The 24,029-nt window shown below is 39.7% G+C and overlaps 1 protein-coding gene across 1 annotated transcript in view; it reads right to left on the minus strand.

Moving 5' to 3' along the window:
* Positions 1-16,726, minus strand: part of CDK4 (cyclin dependent kinase 4) — a 102,369-nt gene extending 85,643 nt beyond the window's left edge. The window contains exons 1-2 of the mRNA XM_053708209.1: positions 16,622-16,726; positions 16,251-16,301 (exon numbers count right to left, since the gene is read on the minus strand). Of these exons, the coding sequence (XP_053564184.1) occupies positions 16,251-16,301; positions 16,622-16,665 (95 nt within the window). The 5' untranslated portion in view covers positions 16,666-16,726. The remainder of the gene's footprint in view (positions 1-16,250; positions 16,302-16,621) is intronic.
* Positions 16,727-24,029: the final 7,303 nt, after the last annotated feature.

Genomic DNA, 24,029 nt, shown 5'->3' on the forward strand with positions numbered 1-24,029 from the left:
ATCAACTTTGGGGATCTTTTCCCAAAACTCTATAGATTTTTCTGGTAAAGGATACAATCTCTTAAACCTTGAAGAAGGAATAAAGGAAGTACCTGGCTTATTCCATTCCCTAGAAATCATATCAGAAATAGCCTCAGGAATGGGAAAAACACCTGGGGAAACCACAGGAGGTTTAAAAACAGCATTTAAACGTTTATTAGACTGAACGTCAATAGGACTGGTTACCTCAATATCCAAAGTAATTAACACTTCGTTTAATAAAGAACGCATATACTCTATTTTAAATAAATAAGTAGATTTGTCAGTGTCAATATCTGAGGAAGGATCTTCTGTTTCAGATAGATCCTCATCAGAAGAGGATGAATTATTATGTTGTTGGTCATTTGAAATTTCATCAGCTAAATGAGAAGTTTTAAAAAACCTTTTACGTTTATTAGAAGGTGGAAATGCAGACAAAGCCTTCATAATAGGATCAGAAACAAATTCTTTAAAATTTACAGGTATATCATGCACATTAGAAGTTGAAGGAACTGCAACTGGCAATGTACTATTACTGATAGAAACACTATCTGCATGTAAAAGTTTATCATGACAACTATTACAAATGACATTCGGTGGAATAATTTCTACAATTTTACAACAAATGCACTTAGCTTTGGTAGAACCGATGTCAGGCAGCAATGTTCCAGCAGAAACTTCTGAGGCAGGATCAGATTAGGACATCTTGCTCAATGTAAGAGAAAAAACAACATATAAAGCAAAATTATCTATTTCCTTAAATGACAGTTTCAGGAATGGGAAAAAATGTAAAAGCATAGGCCTCTTGATAGAAAATAAAGCAGGAGGCAAACAACAATGGGGTATTGAAATAATGAAAAAAATTTGACCGGAAATGACACACTTGCGTCACTAATGACGTATGACGCCGGAAATGACGAAGTTGCGTCAAAAACGTATTTTTCCGTGCCAAAAAAGTTTGCACCAAAAATGACGCAATAAAGCCTAACATTTGACGCACCCGCGGGCCTAACACCCGCAATTGCAAAAAGTAGTCAAATTGAAAAAAGACTAAACCACAGGTAAGAAAAACATTTCTTAACCCCTTAGTGACCGAGGACGTGCAGGGTACGTCTGAAAAAAAAAAGGCAGTTAACGCCTGACGACGTACCCTGCACGTCCTCGGCTAAAGTGAGTGCTGGAAGCGATCAAGATCGCTTCCAGGCACTATTACAGTACTGCAGGGATGCCTCGATGTCTAGGCATCCCTGCAGTGCTGTTACGGAGTGCCGGGACCGGATTGATCACTCCCCCTTGAGTGATCACTTCCGGTTTTGCTCCACGTGGAGCCCGGCAGTGCAGCAGAGCATCGGAAGCGATCGGACACGCTTCCGATGCTCTGCTAGTGTGCTAAGTGCCTCGGTGGGTCGAGGCACTTAGTTAGTGTATAAATAAAATAAAAAATGGGGGAAAAAAAAATAAAATATAAAATAAAAAAGCCCCCCCCCCCTCCCCCATGAGGCTTCCAAAATGGCGATGCCCAGTGCATCATGGGGCCTCTGGGGGTGTCCCTAGCCTGTCTCACCATAGGGGCAAGCTAGGGTCACCCAATCTGAGCCTTCTTACAAAAAAAAAAAAATAATAATAAAATCTCCCATTTGTCTGATCAGGTCAATATTTGTAAATATTGACTCTGATCAGTGTGGATCTCCCTCCCTCTCCTCACTTGCTATTTTGTTGGAGAGAGAGAGAGACCTGTATTTTAGCAGAGAGAGATTTATTTCTTTTATTTGTTAAAAAATTTAAAATCCAAAGGCTCTTTTCAGAGCCATTAACCCCTAGCTTGCCAGTGATCACTATAAATCACTGGCAGTAGCACAGCTGCACTTTTTTTTGCTGTCTGTGCATTTTTTTAGGGGTTAATTTTTGTTGTTGTATTGTTTTTTAAAAACCCAAAGGCTCCTTTCAGAGCCATTTAGCTAATTTAATTTAAAGACTATTTAACCCCTAGCTTGCCAGTGATCGCTATACATCACTGGCATTAGCATAGCTGTACTTTTTTGCTGTCTGTGCATTTTTTAGGGGTTAATTTTTGTTGTTGTAATTTTTTAAAAACCCAAACGCTCCTTTCAGAGCCATTTAGCTAATTTAATTTAAATAGTATTTAACCCCTAGCTTGCCAGTGATCGCTATAAATCACTGGCATTAGCATAGCTGTACTTTTTTGCGGTCTGTGCATTTTTTTAGGGGTTAATTTTTGTTGTTGTAATTTTTTAAAAACCCAAAGGCTCCTTTCAGAGCCATTTAGCTAATTTAATGTAATGAGTATTTAACCCCTAGCTTGCCAGTGATCGCTATAAATCACTGGCATTAGCATAGCTGTACTTTTTTGCTGTCTGTGCATTTTTTTAGGGGTTAATTTTTGTTGTTGTAATTTTTTAAAAACCCAAAGGCTCCTTTCAGAGCCATTTAGCTAATTTAATTTAAAGAGTATTTAACCCCTAGCTTGCCAGTGATCGCTATAAATTACTGGCATTAGCATAGCTGTACTTTTTTTAAAAAAAACCCAAAGGCCATTTAGTTAATTTAATTTAATTTAAAGAGTATTTAACCCCTAGCTTGCCAGTGATCGCTATAAATCACTGGCATTAGCATAGCTGTACTTTTTTGCTGTCTGTGCATTTTTTTAGGGGTTAATTTTTGTTGTTGTAATTTTTTAAAAATCCAAAGGCTCCTTTCAGAGCCATTTAGCTAATTTAATTTAATTTAAAGAGTATTTAACCCCTAGCTTGCCAGTGATCGCTATAAATCACTGGCATTAGCATAGCTGTACTTTTTTTAAAAAAACCCAAAGGCCATTTAGTTAATTAATTAATTTTGGTTTTCTGTGACAGATACAATAATGTCAAAGAAAACATAGTGCTGAGGAGGCATATGCCATCCTTGCGTCAGAGTCAGATGCCTCTATGTCTGACTCAGACCCCAATTTTGACCCTGCCATATGCTCAGATACATCATTAGATGCAGTCTCAACTGATAGTGATGTATCTGTGGCTGCTAGCCCCCCTGCCAGCCCCCCTGCTAGAAGGAGGCGTGTTGCTGCCATTGCCGCTGAAGAGTGGGTAACGCCTCATCTCCAGAGGCCAGATATCCCACCCTTCACAGCAAATGCTGGCATAAATATAGATGTGGCAGGTTTTAGCCCCCAACAGTTTCTGGAGGTGTTTCTGGGTGATGATGTATTGGGGAACATTGTCGCCCAAACTAATTTATATGCCCATCAGTACCGTGCTGCAAAGCCTGAAACATATTTGGCAAAGCAGCAATGGGCCCCCATCAATGTGCCAGAATTTAAAAAATTCTGGGCATTGACTATGCTGATGGGCATCATAAAGAAACCCTCCGTTCGCTCCTACTGGAGCAGTAGCCCCATCTGCTCTACCCCCATTTTCTCCCAGAGTATGTCGAGGCAGAGATATGAAATGATTCTTCATTTCATGCACTTCAGCGACAACAGCCTGTGCCCCCCTAGGGAGCATCCCCAATTTGACAGGCTGTATAAAATCCGCCCCCTGATTACCCACTTTCTGCCAGGTTTGCAGAGGCTTATACACCTGGAAGGAATATATGCGTTGATGAATCCCTGATGAAGTATAAGGGAAGGCTGTGATTCAAGCAGTATATTCCTTCCAAGCGCTCCAGGTATGGGGTAAAGGTGTATAAGCTCTGTGAGAGCGAGACTGGGTATACTCAGGCCTTCCGGGTGTATGAGGGAAAGGATAGCCACCTTGACCCTACAGGTTGCCCAGAACATATGGGAACCACTGGCAAGATTGTCTGGGACCTGATATTACCCCTAATGAACAAAGGGTATCACTTGTACTTAGACAATTTTTATACAAGTGTCCTTTTGTTCAAGCTACTGTATTGCTTTGATACAGTAGCTTGCGGTACTATTAAAAAGAACCGCAAAGGTTTCCCAGGACAACTTGTACACACCCGGCTACGAAGGGGGGAGACCTCAGCTCTGCGCCAAGAGGAGCTGTTGGCACTTAAGTACAGAGACAAGAAGGATGTATACCTTCTTACCACCATCCACACAGAGAGGACGGTGGCGGTCTCTGTACGTGGCAGAGCTGAGATCATAAGGAAGCCAGTGTGCATCAAGTCTTATAACTGACATATGGGTGGGGTTGATCTGGCAGATCAGCTGCTGCAGCCCTACCTAATTATGCGGAAGACAAGGGCCTGGTACAAAAAGGTTGCAATTTACCTAATGCAGATTGCAACCCACAACGCTTTTTTGTTGTTCAAAAAAGCAAACCCCGGAATGAAACAGACTTTTTTACAATTTCAGCTCCAGATCATTTCGGGGATTTTGTACTATGATGCACCTGCTCCCCGGGCGGTGATGGGAGGGAGCAGAGTTGGGGCTACTCATTTTATTTTTAAAATCCCCCCTACTGCCGCAAAGCAGAGACCACAAAAAAAATGCAGAGTCTGTACCAAGAGGGGGCAGAGAAGGGACACTGTATATCACTGTCCTGATTGCCCTGGACAGCCTGGACTCTGCATTGGGGACTGCTTCAAGCGGTACCATACAATGGTCAATTTTTAAAAAATAAATACATTTGCTGTTATTTTTTTTTGTTATGTTTAAATTTTTTGTTGTTATTTTTTTACTTTTAATGTGCCAGATTTTTACATTTCACCAATATATTTTTTTTTCTAAAATGGGGCTGTTCTTTTTTTTTTTTTTTTTTTACAAAAACCCCTGTCAAACCTATGCATGGGGGACATAGGTGTTCTCAAGGTGCCTTGCAGAAAACAACCTGTAGTATTTTTTTTGCACTAACTTACAACAGTCTCTCCTAAATCATAGTCAAAAAGCAATGTGTGTGTAAAAATGAAAATTGAAAAATTGCCACCATACACTTTCTCCAATTTTTTTGGCTAAAAAGCCATCAAAGCACACCATATACAATACCTTGGGGTGTCAACATTTCAAAAATATGCACATTCATGGCAATAAATAAAAGTGGGGTTTACAATAGGCCCCAAACTAAAGATAGGCCTATCAGAAGAAATACTCTCACTTAATAACTAAAATCACAAGTCATAAAATTGTAACATAACCTTCCCAAAATCCTGGCAAACCTATGCATGGGGGGCATAGGTGTACTCAGGGTGCCTAGTAGAAAACAACCTGAAGTATTTTTTTGCACTAACTTACAACATTCTCTCCTAAATCATAGTCAAAAAGCAATGTGTGTGTAAAAATGAAAATTGAAAAAATGCCACCATACACTTTCTCCAATTTTTTTAGCTAAAACAGTTACTTCAAATGCATCAAAGCACACCATATACAATACCTTGGGGTGTCAACATTTCAAAAATATGCACATTCATGGAAACAAATAAATTGGGGTATGTTAAAATACCCCCAAAAAGACAATAGGCAAATAAAATATGTTAAATGTGAAAAAAAAATCACAAACGCATGTTGGACATTTGGCATTACACCCCCCGAACAAGCCAAGAAACTTATGCATAGGTGGTATCACTGTACTCAGGAGATGTTGGTGAACACATATTGGGGTCTTCTTTGGCAGTAACACATAACAGGAGCTGAGAATTCATGTCTAAAGTACAATGTGTGTGAAAAATAACAAAAAATGACTGCCTAATAGTTTGACAAAGAATTAGTGCATGGAAAGTGTTAAAATACCAGCATTTGAAATACCCTAGGGTGTCTACTTTTCAAAAATATATGGTTTGATGGGGGTAAATTACATTGGCCGGCTTCAGAAATGTCCTACATAGGACATGGGTGCATGGGATGTGAAAATTCCAAGTTGAAAAACTGGAATGCGCCCCCTAAAAATAAGGCCTTTTAGCCCCCAGAGAACCCAACACACCTATACATGGGTGGTATCACTGTACTCAGGAGATGTTGTTGAATACATATTGAGGTTTTTTTTGGCAGTAACACATAACAGGGACTGAGAATATATGCCTAAAGTACAACGTGTGTGAAAAATAACACAAAAAAAATGACTACCCAAAAGTTTGACAAAGACTAGTGGTTGAAATAGTGCATGGAAAGTGTTAAAATACCAGCATTTGAAATACCCTAGGGTGTCTACTTTTCAAAAATATATGGTTTGATGGGGGTAATTTACATTGCCCGGCTTCAGAAATGTCCCAAATAGGACATGGGTGCATGATGACATATATGAAAATTCCAAGTTGAAAAACTGGAATGCGCCCCCTAAAATTAAGGCCTTTTAGCCCCCAGAGAACCCGACACACCTATACATGGGTGGTATCACTGTACTCAGAAGTTGTTGTTGTTGAACACATATTGAGGTGTTTTTGGTCAGTAACATATAACAGGAACTGAGAATCCATGCCTAAAGTACAATGCGTGTGAAAAATAACACACCAAAATGACTATCCAAAAGTTTGACAAAGACTGGTGGTTGAATTAGTGCATGCAAAGTGTTAAAATACCAGCATTTGAAATACCCTAGGGTGTCTACTTTTTAAAAATATATGGTTTGATGGGGGTAATTTGCATTGTCCGGCTTCAGAAATGTCCCAAATAGGACATGGGTGCATGACGACAGATGTGAAAATTCCAAATTAAAAAACTGGAATGCGCCCCCTAAAAATAAGGCCTTTTAGCCCCCAGAGAACCCAACAGACCTATACATGGGTGGTATCACTGTACTCAGGAGATGCTGCTGAAGACATATTGGGGTGTTATTTGGCAGTAACCCTTAACGTTCTCAGTAAATGTATTCTTGAATTGCTATTTTGTCAAAAAATCACCACTTTTTTTTTTCTTTTCAAACTTTGGCATAGATTGGTGGTAAAATAGTTGCATGGAAAGAGTCAAAATACCCCATGTTTAATACCTTAGGTTGTGTTCTTTTAAAAAATATATATATGTGAAGGGTTAATCAGGGATTCCTGACAGATATCAGTGTTCCAATGTAACTATCGCTAATTTTTTTAAAAATTTTTTGGAAATAGCAAAGTGCTACTTGTACTTATTGCCCTATAACTTGCAAAAAAAGCAAAGAACATGTAAACATTGAGTATTTCTAAACTCAGGACAAAATTTAGAAACTATTTAGCATGGGAGTTTTTTGGTAGTTGTTGAAGTGTAGGAGATTTTGAGGGTCAAAGTTAGAAAAAACAGAATTTATGTTTACCTGATAAATTACTTTCTCCAACGGTGTGTCCGGTCCACGGCGTCATCCTTACTTGTGGGATATTCTCTTCCCCAACAGGAAATGGCAAAGAGCCCAGCAAAGCTGGTCACATGATCCCTCCTAGGCTCCGCCTACCCCAGTCATTCGACCGACGTTAAGGAGGAATATTTGCATAGGAGAAACCATATGTTACCGTGGTGACTGTAGTTAAAGAAAATAAATTATCAGACCTGATTAAAAAAACCAGGGCGGGCCGTGGACCGGACACACCGTTGGAGAAAGTAATTTATCAGGTAAACATAAATTCTGTTTTCTCCAACATAGGTGTGTCCGGTCCACGGCGTCATCCTTACTTGTGGGAACCAATACCAAAGCTTTAGGACACGGATGAAGGGAGGGAGCAAATCAGGTCACCTAAATGGAAGGCACCACGGCTTGCAAAACCTTTCTCCCAAAAATAGCCTCAGAAGAAGCAAAAGTATCAAATTTGTAAAATTTAGAAAAAGTGTGCAGTGAAGACCAAGTCGCTGCCTTACATATCTGATCAACAGAAGCCTCGTTCTTGAAGGCCCATGTGGAAGCCACAGCCCTAGTGGAGTGAGCTGTGATTCTTTCAGGAGGCTGCCGTCCGGCAGTCTCATAAGCCAATCGGATAATGCTTTTAATCCAGAAGGAGAGAGAGGTAGAAGTTGCTTTTTGACCTCTCCGTTTACCAGAATAAACAACAAACAAAGACAAAGTTTGTCTGAAATCCTTAGTAGCTGCTAAGTAAACTTTGAGAGCACGAACTACATCCAAGTTGTGCAACAAACGTTCCTTCTTTGAAACTGGATTAGGACACAAAGAAGGCACAACTATCTCCTGGTTAATGTTTTTGTTAGAAACAACTTTTGGAAGAAAACCAGGTTTAGTACGCAAAACCACCTTATCTGCATGGAACACCAGATAAGGAGAAGAACACTGCAGAGCAGATAATTCTGAAACTCTTCTAGCAGAAGAAATTGCAACCAAAAACAAAACTTTCCAAGATAATAACTTAATATCAACGGAATGTAAGGGTTCAAACGGAACCCCCTGAAGAACTGAAAGAACTAGGTTGAGACTCCCAGGAGGAGTCAAAATTTTGTAAACAGGCTTGATTCTAACCAGAGCCTGAACAAAGGCTAGAACATCCGGCACAGCTGCCAGCTTTTTTGTGAAGTAACACAGACAAGGCAGAAATCTGTCCCATCAAGGAACTTGCAGAGAATCCTTTTTTCAATCCTTCTCGAAGGAAGGATAGACTCTTAGGAATCTTAACCTTGTCCCAAGGGAATCCTGCAGATTCACACCAACAGATATACCAAATTATGTGGTAATTTTTCTGGTTACAGGCTTTCAGGCCTGAACAAGAGTATTAATAACAGAATCTGAGAACCCTCGCTTTGATAAGATCAAGCGTTCAATCTCCAAGCAGTCAGCTGGAGTGGGTCGAACGGACCTAGAACAAGAAGGTCTGTCAAAGGTAGCTTCCATGGTGGAGCCGATGACATATTCACCAGATCTGCATACCAAGTCCTGCGTGGCCACGCAGGAGCTATCAAAATCACCGACGCCCTCTCCTGATTGATCCTGGCTACCAGCCTGGGGATGAGAGGAAACGGCGGGAACACATAAGCTAGTTTGAAGGTCCAAGGTGCTACTAGTGCATCCACTAGAGCCGCCTTGGGATCCCTGGATCTGTACCCGTAGTAAGGAACTCTGAAGTTCTGACGAGAGGCCATCAGATCCATGTCTGGAATGCCCCACGGTTGAGTGACTTGGGCAAAGATTTCCGGATGGAGTTCCCACTCCCCCGGATGCAATGTCTGACGACTCAGAAAATCCGCTTCCCAATTTTCCACTCCTGGGATGTGGATAGCAGACAGGTGGCAGGAGTGAGACTCCGCCCATAGAATGATTTTGGTCACTTCTTCCATCGCTAGGGAACTCCTTGTTCCCCCCTGATGGTTGATGTATGAACTTGGCCCTCGCTAGCTGAGGCCAAGCTTTGAGAGCATTGAATATCGCTCTCAGTTCCAGAATATTTATCGGTAGAAGAGATTCTACCCGAGACCAAAGACCCTGAGCTTTCAGGGATCCCCAGACCGCGCCCCAGCCCATCAGACTGGCGTCGGTCGTGACAATGACCCACTCTGGTCTGCGGAAGGTCATCCCTTGTGACAGGTTGTCCAGGGACAGCCACCAACGGAATGAGTCTCTGGTCCTCTGATTTACTTGTATCTTCGGAGACAAGTCTGAATAGTCCCCATTCCACTGACTGAGCATGAACAGTTGTAATGGTCTTAGATGAATGCGCACAAAAGGAACTATGTCCATTGCCGCTACCATCAAACCTATCACTTCCATGCACTGCGCTATGGAAGGAAGAGGAACGGAATGAAGTATCCGACAAGAGTCTAGAAGTTTTGTTTTACTGGCTTCTGTCAGAAAAATCCTCATTTCTAAGGAGTCTATTATAGTTCCCAAGAAGGGAACCCTCGTTGACGGAGATAGAGAACTCTTTTCCACGTTCACTTTCCATCCGTGAGATCTGAGAAAGGCCAGGACAATGTCCGTGTGAGCCTTTACTTGAGGAAGGGACGACGCTCGAATCAGAATGTCGTCCAAGTAAGGTACTACAGCAATGCCCCTTGGTCTTAGCACCGCTAGAAGGGACCCTAGTACCTATGAGAAAATCCTAGGAGCAGTGGCTAATCCGAAAGAAAACGCCACGAACTGGAAATGCTTGTCCAGGAATGCAAACCTTAGGAACCGATGATGTTCCTTGTGGATAGGAATATGTAGATACGCATCCTTGAAATCCACCTTGGTCATGAATTGACCTTCCTGGATGGAAGGAAGAAGTGTTCGAATGGTTTCCATCTTGAACGATGGAACCTTGAGAAACTTGTTCAAGATCTTGAGATCTAAGATTGGTCTGAACGTTCCCTCTTTTTTGGGAACTATGAACAGATTGGAGTAGAACCCCATCCCTTGTTCTCCTAATGGAACAGGATGAATCACTCCCATTTTTAGCAGGTCTTCTACCCAATGTAAGAATGCCTGTCTTCTTATGTGGTCTGAAGACAACTGAGACCTGTGGAACCTCCCCCTTGGAGGAAGCCCCTTGAACTCCAGAGAATAACCTTGGGAGACTATTTCTAGCGCCCAAGGATCCAGAACATCTCTTGCCCCAGCCTGAGCAAAGAGAGAGAGTCTGCCCCCCACCAGATCCGGTCCCGGATCGGGGGCCCGCATTTCATGCTGTCTTGGTAGCAGTGGCAGGTTTCCTGGCCTGCTTTCCTTTGCTCCAGCCTTGCATAGGTCTCCAGGCTGGATTGGCTTGAGAAGTATTACCTTCCTGCTTAGAGGACGTAGCCCTTGGGGCTGATCCGTTTCTGCGAAAGGGACGAAACTTAGGTTTATTTTTGGTCTTGAAAAGACCTATCCTGAGGAAGGGCGTGGCCCTTGCCCCCAGTGATATCAGAGATAATCTCTTTCAAGTCAGGGCCAAAGAGTGTTTTCCCCTTGAAAGGAATGTCAAGCAATTTGTTCTTGGAAGACGCATCCGCTGCCCAAGATTTTAACCAAGCGCTCTGCGCCACAATAGCAAACCCAGAATTTTTTCGCCGCTAACCTAGCCAATTGCAAGGTGGCGTCTAGGGTGAAAGAATTAGCCAATTTAAGAGCACGAATTCTGTCCATAATCTCCTCATAAGAAGAAGAATTACTAATAATCGCCTTTCCTAGCTCATCAAACTAGAAACACGCGGCTGCAGTGACAGGGACAATGCATGCAATTGGTTGTAGAAGGGAACCTTGCTGAACAAACATCTTTAGCAGACCTTCTAATTTTTTATCCATAGGATCTTGGAAAGCACAACTATCTTCTATGGGTATAGTGGCGCGCTTGTGTAGAGTAGAAACCGCCCCCTCGACCTTGGGGACTGTCTGCCATCAGTCCTTTCTGGGGTCGACTATAGGAAAACAATTTTATAAATATGGGGGGAGGTACTAAAGGTATACCGGGCCTGTCCCATTCTTTACTAACAATGTACGCCACCCGCTTGGATATAGGAAAAGCTTCGGGGGGCCCCGGGGCCACTAAGAACTTTTCCATTTTACATAGTGGTTCTGGAATGACCAGATAATCACAATCATCCAAATTGGATAACACCTCCTTAAGCAGAGCGCGGAGATGTTCCAACTTAAATTTAAAAGTAATCACATCAGGTTCAGCTTGTTTGAGAAATGTTTCCTAAATCTGAAATTTCTCCCTCAGACAAAACCTCCCTGGCCCCCTCAGATTGGTGTAGGGGCCCTTCAGAAACCATATCATCAGCGTTCTCATGCTCTACAGAATTTTCTAAAACAGAGCAGTCGCGCTTTCGCTGATAAGTGGGCATATTGGCTAAAATGTTTTTGATAGAATTATCCATTACAGCCGTTAAATGTTGCATAGTAAGGAGTATTGGCGCACTAGATGCACTAGGGGCCTCCTGTATGGGCAAGACTGGTGTAGACGAAGGAGGGGATGATGCAGTACCATGCTTACTCCCCTCACTTGAGGAATCATCTTGGGCATCATTTTTACTAAATTTTTTTATGACATAAAATACATATAGTTAAATGAGAAGGAACCTTGGTTTCCCCACAGTCAGAACACAATCTATCTGGTAGTTCAGACATGTTAAACAGGCATAAACTTGATAACAAAGCACAAAAAACGTTTTAAAATAAAACCGTTACTGTCACTTTAAATTTTAAACTAAACACACTTTATTATTGCAATTGCGAAAAAGTATGAAGGAATTGTTCAAAATTCACCAAAATTTCACCACATTGTCTTAAAGCCTTAAAAGTATTGCACACCAAATTTGGAAGCTTTAACCCTTAAAATAACGGAACCGGAGCCGTTTTTATATTTAACCCCTTTACAGTCCCTGGAATCTGCTTTGCTGAGACCCAACCAAGCCCAAAGGGGAATACGATACCAAATGATGCCTTCAGAAAGACTTTTCTATGTATCAGAGCTCCACACACATGCAGCTGCATGCCATGCTGTCCTCAAAAACAAGTGCGCCATACCGGCGCGAAAATGAGGCTCTGACTATGATTAGGGAAAGTCCCTAAAGAATAAGGTGTCTAAAACAGTGCCTGCCGATATAATCATATCAAAATACCCAGAATAAATGATTCCTCAAGGCTAAATAAGTGTTAATAATGAATCGATTTAGCCCAGAAAAAGTCTACAGTCTTAATAAGCCCTTGTGAAGCCCTTATTTACTATCTTAATAAACATGGCTTACCGGATCCCATAGGGAAAATGACAGCTTCCAGCATTACATCGTCTTGTTAGAATGTGTCATACCTCAAGCAGTAAGAGACTGCACACTGTTCCCCCAACTGAAGTTAATTGCTCTCAACAGTCCTGTGTGGAACAGCCATGGATTTTAGTTACGGTGCTAAAATCATTTTCCTCATACAAACAGAAATCTTCATCTCTTTTCTGTTTCTGAGTAAATAGTACATACCAGCACTATTTTAAAATAACAAACTCTTGATTGAATAATAAAAACTACAGTTAAACACTAAAAAACTCTAAGCCATCTCCGTGGAGATGTTGCCTGTACAACGGCAAAGAGAATGACTGGGGTAGGCGGAGCCTAGGAGGGATCATGTGACCAGCTTTGCTGGGCTCTTTGCCATTTCCTGTTGGGGAAGAGAATATCCCACAAGTAAGGATGACGCCGTGGACCGGACACACCTATGTTGGAGAAAGTGTGTTTTTTTCAATTTTTTCCTCATATTTTATAAAATTTTTTATAGTAAATTATAAGATATGATGAAAATAATGGTATCTTTAGAAAGTCCATTTAATGGCGAGAAAAACGGTATATAATATGTGTGGGTACAGTAAATGAGTAAGAGGAAAATTACAGCTAAACACAAACACCGCAGAAATGTAAAAAAAAAAAAGTACAATACATATATTTAGAACTTTATATAATTTGCATAAAGTGCCAAACCATAGCTGAGAGTGTCTTAAGTAATGTAAACATACTTACCAAAAGACACCCATCCACATATAGCAGATAGCCAAACCAGTACTAAAACAGTTATTAGTAGAGGTAATGGTAAATTGAGAGTAATATCGTCGATCTGAAAAGGGAGGTAGGAGATGAATCTCTACGACCGATAACAGAGAACCCATGAAAAAGACCCCCGTTAGAGAAATCATCGTATTCAATAGGTGATACTCCCTTCACGTCCCTCTGACATTCACTGTACTCTGAGAGGAATCGGGCTTCAACAATGCTGAGAAGCGCATATCAACGTAGAAATCTTAGCACAAACTTACTTCACCACCTCCTTAGGAGGCAAAGTTTGTAAAAACTGAATTGTGGGTGTGGTGAGGGGTGTATTTATAGGCATTTTGAGGTTTGGGAAACTTTGCCCCTCCTGGTAGGATTGTATATCCCATACGTCACTAGCTCATGGACTCTTGCCAATTACATGAAAGAAACATATATAGTTTGAATATATAAATTTAAAAAAAAAAACAAACAAAAAAAACACAACAAAGGCTCTATTTCTGTTTAAACTAAGTGATAGCAAAAATGATAAAAAAAAATTATTCAGTACGTTAGGCAAGTTTTTCTCTGAAATTTCCAGTAAAGAAGGGGTTAATAGTTGTATAACACAATTCCATCTTACCTGCTATCTTCAAAACTAATCTTAAGGGGATCTAAATCTAAATGAAGCTTTAATATGCACTCCAATCTTATGAGGAATTATTCCTGGGAATGTAGGACAAACTCAATTTGTTTTACACAAAAAGCAAGATGCGTTTAACTTCCCTTAAAGCGTAAATAAACACTAAACACATTTCATGCATCTACCTCTAATCATGGGTGCTGCCATTTTAGAAAGACTAGAGTGAGGTGGGGGAATAACATTAAAGGGACATTAAACACTAAATAAATGCCAAATAGAGTGATGCATTCAAAGAAACGATTATTCTGAGACTAACATGTAGATGTAGTTTTTAAGTTTCGCTTTAAGTTGTTTAAATATTGACAAAATAAGTCATGTTTTAGTGTCTTTAGTGCCAGGTAGACAATTACAAAATGATTATTTGGTGATTATGGCCAGTCATTACTTCTGCTATTTAGGTGTCTTATTTCAAGATTCCAAAGCAAATTTTTTGTTTGCTTAGAGGGAGACTACCTGAAAGTTGTAGACTCCAGATACACAGTTAAATCAAAGTAAACTTAATAAGGAACAGATTGTGTTAAAAACAGCAAACAATTTACTTGTTTTTGGACAGGATGACATAGAAATTAGTGTAGCCACTACCTTTAGTGAGATAAGAGAGCTGACATCATATAACTTAAGTTCTACCGTCACATGATTTTTGCAGGAAAAGTCCTCTACAGAGTATGGGCAACAAACTGACCACAGCTAGAGCAGGTGTCTCCTTTCTTTGGATTATCTAGTTCATAAGATATTGTATACAAGATAAAGTTTAATCGCAAACATGTTTCTTCTGAAACTACTTGCACCATTTTCTTTCAAGTTTATAGAAAGTTTATAGAAAGATCCAGTGTCTACAGGTGAATGAATTTTAGATTGAAAATGTATTTAACATGGGAGCTTTTCTTGAGCTGTTTTTTTTAATAATGGTTGGACCATAGATTATTACATACTACTTAAAAGGGACAGCAAGACAAAATTATACTTTATGGTTCAGACAGCGCATGCAAATTTGAACAACTTTCAAACTCACTTCTATTTTCCCAATTTGTTTTGTTCTTTTGGTGTGCAGCAGGAGCAGCAATTTACTGATGAGATCTAGCTAGTAACTAGTGGCTACACATACAGTATATGCTTCTTGTCATTAGCTCACCAGATGTGTTAAGCTAGTTCTCAGCAATACACTTTCAAAGGATACCAATTTTGACTTTAAATCGGGTTGCTTTAAATATGTTTAAGTTTTATCTTTTTTATTTTTGTAAGTTTTGTTTAAGTTAAAGGGATAGTAAAGTAAGTTCACGATTCAGATAAACCAAGTAATTTCTAACAACTTTCCAATTTACTTCTATTATCAAATCTTGTGTTATTTTTTTGAGAAGTAGAGACAGAAGTAACTGCACTACGGGGATCTAACGGACCAGATCGGATGAGCCTGTGAAAAGAGACATAAGTGCAGCCATCAATCACAGTAGTGATATGTTCTGTTCCTGAGCCTTCCTAGGCATTCTCTTCAACAAAGGATAACTAGATAAATCAAATTTAATAACAGAAATAAATTGGAAAGTTGGCTATTAAAACTGCATGCTCCATCTGAATTATGAAAGTTTAATTTTGACAAATGTCTAAGTTTCAATGCTTTTTTAATTTGAAACACAGATGTTTGAAAACCCACACCCATGACCCTCTCTAAGGTATGATAAAGTATCGATTTTTATGTATATTTTCGGATATTGTTTTCTACTTAATTCTCTAAATTCAGTTTCTGATTCTTACGTTTTGAATTCCTCAATTAATTTATTACTTAGATTCTTTAATTGTTTATTGTGTTGCGCAAGATCTATGCTCTCCATTTCCAGCTTTTGTAATACTTTATTTTTTATTACTTCTAAAATGGGACACTTTAATGTGTGATTAGGTTTTGTTTTTTGTAGGTTACTAAAAAGATGTGTCATTTAAAATTACAACTCAGGGTTACTACCAATATTGTTCTTAGAGCAGGGCTTGACAAACCCAAAAGACTATGAGCCACTGACTACCAACTTTTTGGGTTATTCTGCATATATGTCTATACAAAAACCACTGTCTGACTGCTAAAATGTATGTCTGTGGCTTAAATATTCTTATTGGCTCCTAAAGTTTAAACCGATTTATTGGCTCCTGTCTTAGTCTCTAGGTCTAGATGCTTACATTGCCTCCAAATGGCTGATCCAATTTTTTGGGGATAAAAAAATCTCCCTTGAAAACACAAATACTCACTCAAAAATCTTGCATAACTGGTCGGCTTCTGAATTTCCACAAAAGAGAGGTCTGAAAAGCAAACACAAAATTTGCGTTAGCATGAAAAATTTTCAACCATATAAATTAATTTCAAAATAAAGGGCTTCAACTGTATTCGTCTATTTTTTCTTAAACAGGGAGGTTTTATTTTGTGTCCAAATAGTTGATTCTTTCATAGGTTTATGAAGAATAAGTTTCCAAAAAATAGCAAATATTGTCAATAACCATCCTTTGAGGTGGGAAAATGCAAGAACTCAACTGGCTAGAACATAACTGGACAGAGAGTAATGTTTCATAGACAAACAAATTTGTTACAAGAGCTATAAAATACATTTCTCTAGCGCACTTACTTCCGCCTGAACATCTCTGCAAAAATGCATCCAACGCTCCACATGTCTACTGGTGTTGCGTACGTGGACTGAAGTAAGACCTCTGGCGCTCGATACCACAAAGTCACCACCTACACATAATTACAAAATTCTATTAAACACAACTCTATGCATTTCTAACAATGGTAGCATAGCTAAAAATAAGACATACAACTCATTGTTCTAATGTTTTGTCATGTCTAGGCCTCAGCCATTGTCCCTGTAACATTGTTATCTGGGCAATATTATGGGTTAGATTATGAGTTATGGAATTATTAACATTAACCAATTTCTAATATGCATGTACAGTCTCTCTGAGAAGAAATGCACTCTTCATATTGCATCAAAGCCTAGGGAGAACTGGTTTTTGAATATTCTAAATACCTTTAGCAATAAAACAGGCTATAAATTTATGGGGGGGGGGGAATAAAAAAATTAAAATAATCCTAAAAGCACTAGAAATACCCATACATTTAAGATGTTGACATTCCAAGGAAGTATATTTTTAATATGCATTAAAGACTAGAAATTTGTTAACAAACAGATCTATAGCAAGATGTTGAAGGAAAGCACATGGATCACTAAAACAAGAGCCATCATAATTGGAGTGTAAAACATTTTTACTGTTAGTTTAGGTGGTTACAATAGAAAACATTCATTTAATCATTTGTGGGTATCTTTGGGAATCTATCCATTCATTAAAAGTGAAATAGAGCAGTGCCAAGCACTTCTGCTAATTGTGCAGCTTGGAACACATCAGCCAGTAGGGCAGCTGTAGCTGAGGAACAGAACATACAGATTATATGGTCTCCAGAAACTGCTCACTGCTGGAGACATCAGCAAAAACGCAGCAACATGTATATGTACTATAGAAGCAAATAATTATGTTATTTTTAAATGTGAAAAACTGACTGTGTACTGTAACATTTTCTCTCCTTTAAAGTGTTCCCAGTGATCCATTTTGCATGCTGGAATGTATTAAATAGTTTACATTTCAGTACTTACGTACTGGTTATATAAAAGCTTTCTAAATAGGAAGCAGCCAAAAAAAAGTAGGGGGTTAGAGAGAGGTATTAAACTTTTAATTTTCAACTGTTCTATCCGAGTACTGTTTTTTTGTGTGTAAATACATAGAGATGAGGTAAGGAGACCATTATGTATAATAAAGAGAAGGATGTCTGCTTTCCCTAAAAGCTCAGTCCACAGCCATTTCATATAGACAAAATAAACATTAATGAGAATTTTTAACACGTTATACTCAGCAGCTGGTATAGTAAGTTACTGGAAAACGTGTTAAAGGGAAAACCAATTTTACAGTACACAGTCCCTTTAAGAAGAAATACAATTTTGACCTGTACTTTTATTTGAGGTTGTTAGAAAAACATTACAAATAGTAGTAGCCCTGGTCAGATAAAAAACTAAATTTATGCTTACCTGATAAATTACTTTCTTTAACGATATGACGAGTCCACGGATTTCATAATTACTTGTGGGATATTAACCTCCTGCTAACAGGAAGTGGCAAAGAGCACCACAGCAAAGCTTTATATATAGCCCCTCCCCTTCCCCTCCACCCTCAGTCATTCGGCCGAAGGTATAGGAAGAGAAAAAGGAAAGGCTAAAAGGTGCAGAGGTGACTGAAGTTTACAAAAAATATAAAGAAAAACTGTCTTAAAAAGAACAGGGTGGGCCGTGGACTTGTCATATCGTAAAAGAAAGTAATTTATCAGGTAAGCATAAATTTAGTTTTCTTTTACAAAGATATGACGAGTCCACGGATTTAATCCTTACTTGTGGGAAACCAATACCAAAGCAATAGGACACGGATGAAAGGGAGGGACAAGACAGGGACCTAAACGGAAGGCACCACTGCTTAAAGAACCTTGCTCCCAAAAATAGCCTCAGAAGAAGCAAAAGTATCTAATTTGGAAAATTTGGAAAAAGTGTGAAGGGACGACCAAGTCGCAGCCTTACAAATCTGTTCAACAGATGCATCGCTTTTAAAAGCCCATGTGGAAGCCACAGCCCTAGTAGAATGAGCCGTAATTCTTTCAGGAGGCTGCTGTCCAGCAGTCTCATATGCCAGGCGGATGATACTTCCAAGGCCAAAAAGAAAGAGGTAGCCGTAGCTTTCTGACCTCTACACTTTCCAGAATAAACAATGAATAAAGAAGAAGATTGACGGAAATCCTTAGTTGCCTGTAAGTAAAAATCTAAGGCACGGACCACATCCAAATTATGCAACATATGCTCCTTCTTAGAAGAAGGGTTAGGACATAAGGAAGGAACAACAATTTCCTGATTAATATTATTTGAAACAACCTAAAAACAGAACTTTCCAGGATAACAATTTGATATCCATGGAATGCATGGGTTCAAACAGAACCCCTTGAAGAACTCAAAGGACTAAATTCAAACTCCAGGGAGGAGTAATGGGTCTAAATGCAGGCTTAATTCTAGATAAAGCCTGAAAAAAAGACTGAACATCTGGTACATTTGCCAAACGTTTGTGAAACAGAATTGACAAAGCTGAAATTTGTCCCCTTAAGTAACTTGCTGATAACCCTTTCTCCAATCCTTCTTGGAGAATAGACAGAATCCTAGGAATCCCAACTTTACTCCATGAGTAACTCTTGGATTCACACCAATAAAGATATTTACACCATATCTTATGATAGATTTTTCTAGTGACAGGCTTTCTAGCCTATATCAAAGTATTGATGACCGAATCAGAGAATCCTCGCTTCCCAGTTCTCTACTCCTGGGATGTAGATTGCTGACAGATGACAATAGTGGGCCTCCGCCCAACTGATTATCTTGGATACCTCTATCATCGCTAAGGAACTCCTTGTTCCCCCCTGATGATTCATAAATGCCACAGTTGTGATGTTGTCCGACTGGAATCTGATGAATTTGGCCGAAGCCAACTGAGGCCACGCCTGAAGCGTATTGAATATTGCTCTCAGTTCCAAAATTTTGATTGGAAGTAGAGACTCCACTTGAGTCCAAACACCCTGAGCCTTCAGGGAGTTCCAAAATGCACCCCAGCCAAGAAGGCTGGCATCTGTTGTCACTATCACCCACGAGGGTCTGTGGAAACAAGTCCCTTGGCACAGATGATCCGGCGACAACCATCAAAGAAGAGAGTTTCTGGTCTCTTGATCCAGATTTATCTGAGGAGATAAATCCGCATAATCCCCATTCCACTGTCCGAGCATGCACAGTTGCAGTGATCTGAGATGAAAGCGAGCAAACGGAACGATGTCCATTGCCGCTACCATAAATCCAATTACCTCCATACACCAAGCCACTGATGGCCGAGAAATGGACTGAAGTGCTCGGCAAGTATTTAGAATCTTTGATTTTCTGACCTCAGTCAGAAAAATTTTCATGGCTACCGAGTCTATCAGAGTTCCCAAGAAAGGAACCCTTGTCTGTGGGACAAGTGAACTCTTCTCTATGTTCACCTTCCAGCCGTGGATTCTCAGAAAAGACAACACTGTGTCCGTGTGAGAGTTTGTCAGATGATATGTTGACGCCTGAATCAGAATATTGTCCAGATAAGGCGCCACCGCTATTCCTCGTGGTCTGAGAACCGCCAAAAGAGACCCTAGAACCTTTGTGAAGATTCTGGGTGCTGTGGCCAACCCAAAAGGAAGAGCCACAAACTGATAATGTTTGTCCAAGAAGGCAAACCTTAGAAACCTGATTATGATCCTTGTGGATTGGAATATGAAGGTAAGCATCCTTTAAATCCACGGTAGTCATATATTGACCCTCCTGGATCATTGGTAAGATTGTTCGTATAGTCTCCATCTTGAACGATGGGACTCTGAGAAACTTGTTTAGACACTTGAGATCTAAAATGGGTCTGAAAGTTCCCTCTTTTCTGGGAACCACAAATAGGTTTGAGTAAAACCCCTGTCCCAATTTTGGAACTGGACAAATTACTCCCATAGTAGAAAGGTCTTTTACACAGCGTAAGAACGCCTCTGTTTTTATCTGGCTTGCAGATAACTTTGAAAGATGAAATCTCCCTCTTGGGAGAAAGTCCTTGAATTCCAATTGATAACCGTGGGTCACTATTTCTAGTGCCCAGGGATCCTGAACATCTCTTGCCCAAGCCTGAGCAAAGAAAGAGAGTCTGCCCCCTACTAGATCCAGTCCCAGATCGGGGGCCGCCCCTTCATGCTATCTTAGGAGCAGCAGCGGGCTTTTTGGATTGTTTACCCTTATTCCAGTTCTGATTAGGTCTCCAGACTGACTTAGATTGGGTAAAATTCCCTTCCTGCTTTGAGGAAGAAGAAGCGAGGTGTCCTCCTTTAAAGTTCCGAAAGGAACATTATTCTGTTTACCCCTCATTTTAACCGATTCATCCTGGAGGTAGGGCATGGCCTTTACCTCCTGTAATATCAGAAATGATTTCCTTCAATTCTGGCCCGAAAAGGGTCTTACCTTTAAAAGGAATAGCTAAAAGCTTATGTTTTGATGACACTTCAGCAGACCAAGATTTGAACCACAATGCCCTACGTGCTAAAATAGCAAATTCTGCATTTTTTGCCGCTAATTTAGCCATTTGAAAAGCGGCATCAGTAATAAAAGAATTAGCTAGCTTGAGAGCCTTAATTCTATCTAAGATGTCATCTAATGGAATCTCAACCTTAAGAGACTCTTCTAGAGCCTCAAACCAAAAAGCTGCTGCAGTAGTTACTGGAACAATGCAAGCCGTAGGTTGTAAAAGAAACCCCTGATTAACAAATAATCTCTTAAGAAGACCCTCTAATTTCTTATCCATAGGGTCTTTGAAAGCACAACTATCCTCAATGGGTATAGTAGTACGCTTAGCTATGGTAGATATAGCTCCCTCTACCTTAGGGACCGTTTGCCATGAGTCCCGAATGGTATCTGATATGGGAAACATTTTCTTAAAATTAGGAGGGGGAGAAAATGGTATACCTGGTCTATCTCAATCCTTTATAACAATTTCCAAAATTCTCTTAGGAACCAGAAAAACATCAGTGTAAGTAGGTACTTCCAAATATTTATCCATTTTACACAATTTCTCTGGAGGAATCACAATAGGGTCACAATCATCCAGAATCGCTAAAACCTCCCTAAGTAACAGGCGGAGGTGTTCAAGCTTAAATTTAAATAACATAGCATCCGAATCTGTCTGAGGCAAAATATTCCCTAAATCAGAAATTTTACCCTCAGACAGTAATTCCCTGATCCCCAACTCAGAGCACTGTGAGGGAACATCGGAAATAGCTAATAAAGCATCAGAGGATTCAGTATTTACATTAATACTTGACCTACTGCGTTTCAGTGATGTGCAGTCACTAGAGGCAGGTGAGGCAGTGCTTCACCTCTCATATGGGCAAAAATATATATTTTTTTATTGGCTTTAAAAAAACAAAATTGTATTTTTTTTTCCCCAGCATTTTTTTTTCTCACAACTATATGTTGTGCAATGGAGAGGCACAAGCATGTCTGCCCACCATTACACAACATGCTGCGCCATCTACTGGATGAAAGTGGTTAAGATCATTGCATGGCCCATAAGTGCTTTATTTGAGGCAGTCCTATTTGGGCTGAACCAATCCAGCGAGAGGCATTAGTAAGTGGAACATAGGGTTGGGGCTGGATGTTAAATCATATAAAACAAAACAAAAACGGAAAAAAACTACTTTCATATATTTTGTTGCTGTCCTGTGAACCTGCTAGCTTTGCTAAAGTGAAAAAGAGAGTTCTGTTCTTCCCCTCTAATTGCAGTGGAATGTGCCACTGTCACTTCCTGAATCCTTACAGAGCAGGAAAAGAGTTACAGAGAGCAGTGTTTCAGCCACATCTTATTAAAGTAAGATTTTACTGAAAGGGATTCTGTTAGTGAAAATGATAATTTAATGAATGTGGTTTAGTGTTTTTTTTACTCTTTTACAGCAGGGTCGTTTTTGTATTTTGTTTACTCAAACTTTACACCCACTAACTTAGCAGCTTGCCTCTGTACTTCACACTAAATTATAGACTAATTTTCTGAACTCTCTGTAGCTCTGCTGTTTTATTACTTTAAAATGCAGTGGTCCCCCCCCCCCCCCTTGTGTGTGTGTGTGTGTCTCTCTCTATCTATCTATCCATCTCTCTCCTTATGTGTTGTTCTCCCCCATGGTCTCTTTCTCTCTCTCTGTCTATCTTCCTCCCCCTCTGACTCTCACCCCTATTGTAATGAAAGAATCTATAAGCATAATTTGCAGCATTAAAGTAAAAAGTATGTTTTAAACATATTTTAATGGGCATGGATTTCTAGATCTCATAATCAGAGCAAGCATTGTGTTATCTGGCAAGAGTTTCTGTTACAATCCTTTTAGACTAAAATCAGATGTTTACTAAGTTGACCAGTTTTCCAAGACACCATTTAAAGGGACATGAAACCCATATGAAACCCATATGCAAATTTAAATAACTTTCCAATTTACATCTAATATCTAATTTTCTTCATTCTTTTGATGTCCTTTGTTGAAAATCATATCTAAATATGCTCAGTAGCTGCTGATTGGTGGCTGCACATAGATACCTCATGTGATTGGCTCACCCATGTGCATGGATATTTCTTCAACAAAGGATATCTAAAGAATGAAGGCGTATCCTAGCCACTGCCTCACCAGCCTCTGACGTCACTGCACGTCACTGCTGCGTTTACCATGCAACACTGGTAATTTAGACAATACCTCTGTAAGGGTAGTTGACATAACTGCAGCCATCTCCTGCAGAGTAAAGGAATTAGACGCACTAGAAGTATTAGGCGTCGCTTGTGTGGGCGTTAAAGGTTGTGACACTTGGGGAGAATTGGATGGCATATCCTGATTCTCTTCAGACTGAGAATCATCCTTAGGCACACCTACTTTATTTAAAATATGCTTTTTACATTGTAAAGCCCTTTCAGTACAAAAGTTACACAATGTTAGAGGGGGTTGCACAATAGCTTCTAAACACATAGAACAATGAGAAACCTCAATGTCAGACATGTTGAATAGACTAGTAATACCACAAAAGTCGTTTAAACACTTATTTATAGCATAAAATAAACATTAGAAAAAATGTGCACTGTGCCTTTAAGAAAAGAAAAAGTTAACAATTTTTCAAAAAAACTTTAAATTATTCCCAAATTTAACTTAAATATCGTTGGTTAATCCAAAAATTACTGCACCCAGAAGCAAGGACAGAAAACATAATTTATGTAAGAACTTACCTGATAAATTCATTTCTTTCATATTAGCAACAGTCCATGAGCTAGTGACGTATGGGATATACATTCCTACCAGGAGGGGCAAAGTTTCCCAAACCTTAAAATGCCTATAAATACACCCCTCACCACACCCACAATTCAGTTTAA

The sequence above is a fragment of the Bombina bombina genome, chromosome 3 (genome assembly GCF_027579735.1).
Source record: "Bombina bombina isolate aBomBom1 chromosome 3, aBomBom1.pri, whole genome shotgun sequence".
Classification (NCBI taxonomy): Eukaryota; Metazoa; Chordata; class Amphibia; order Anura; family Bombinatoridae; genus Bombina; species Bombina bombina.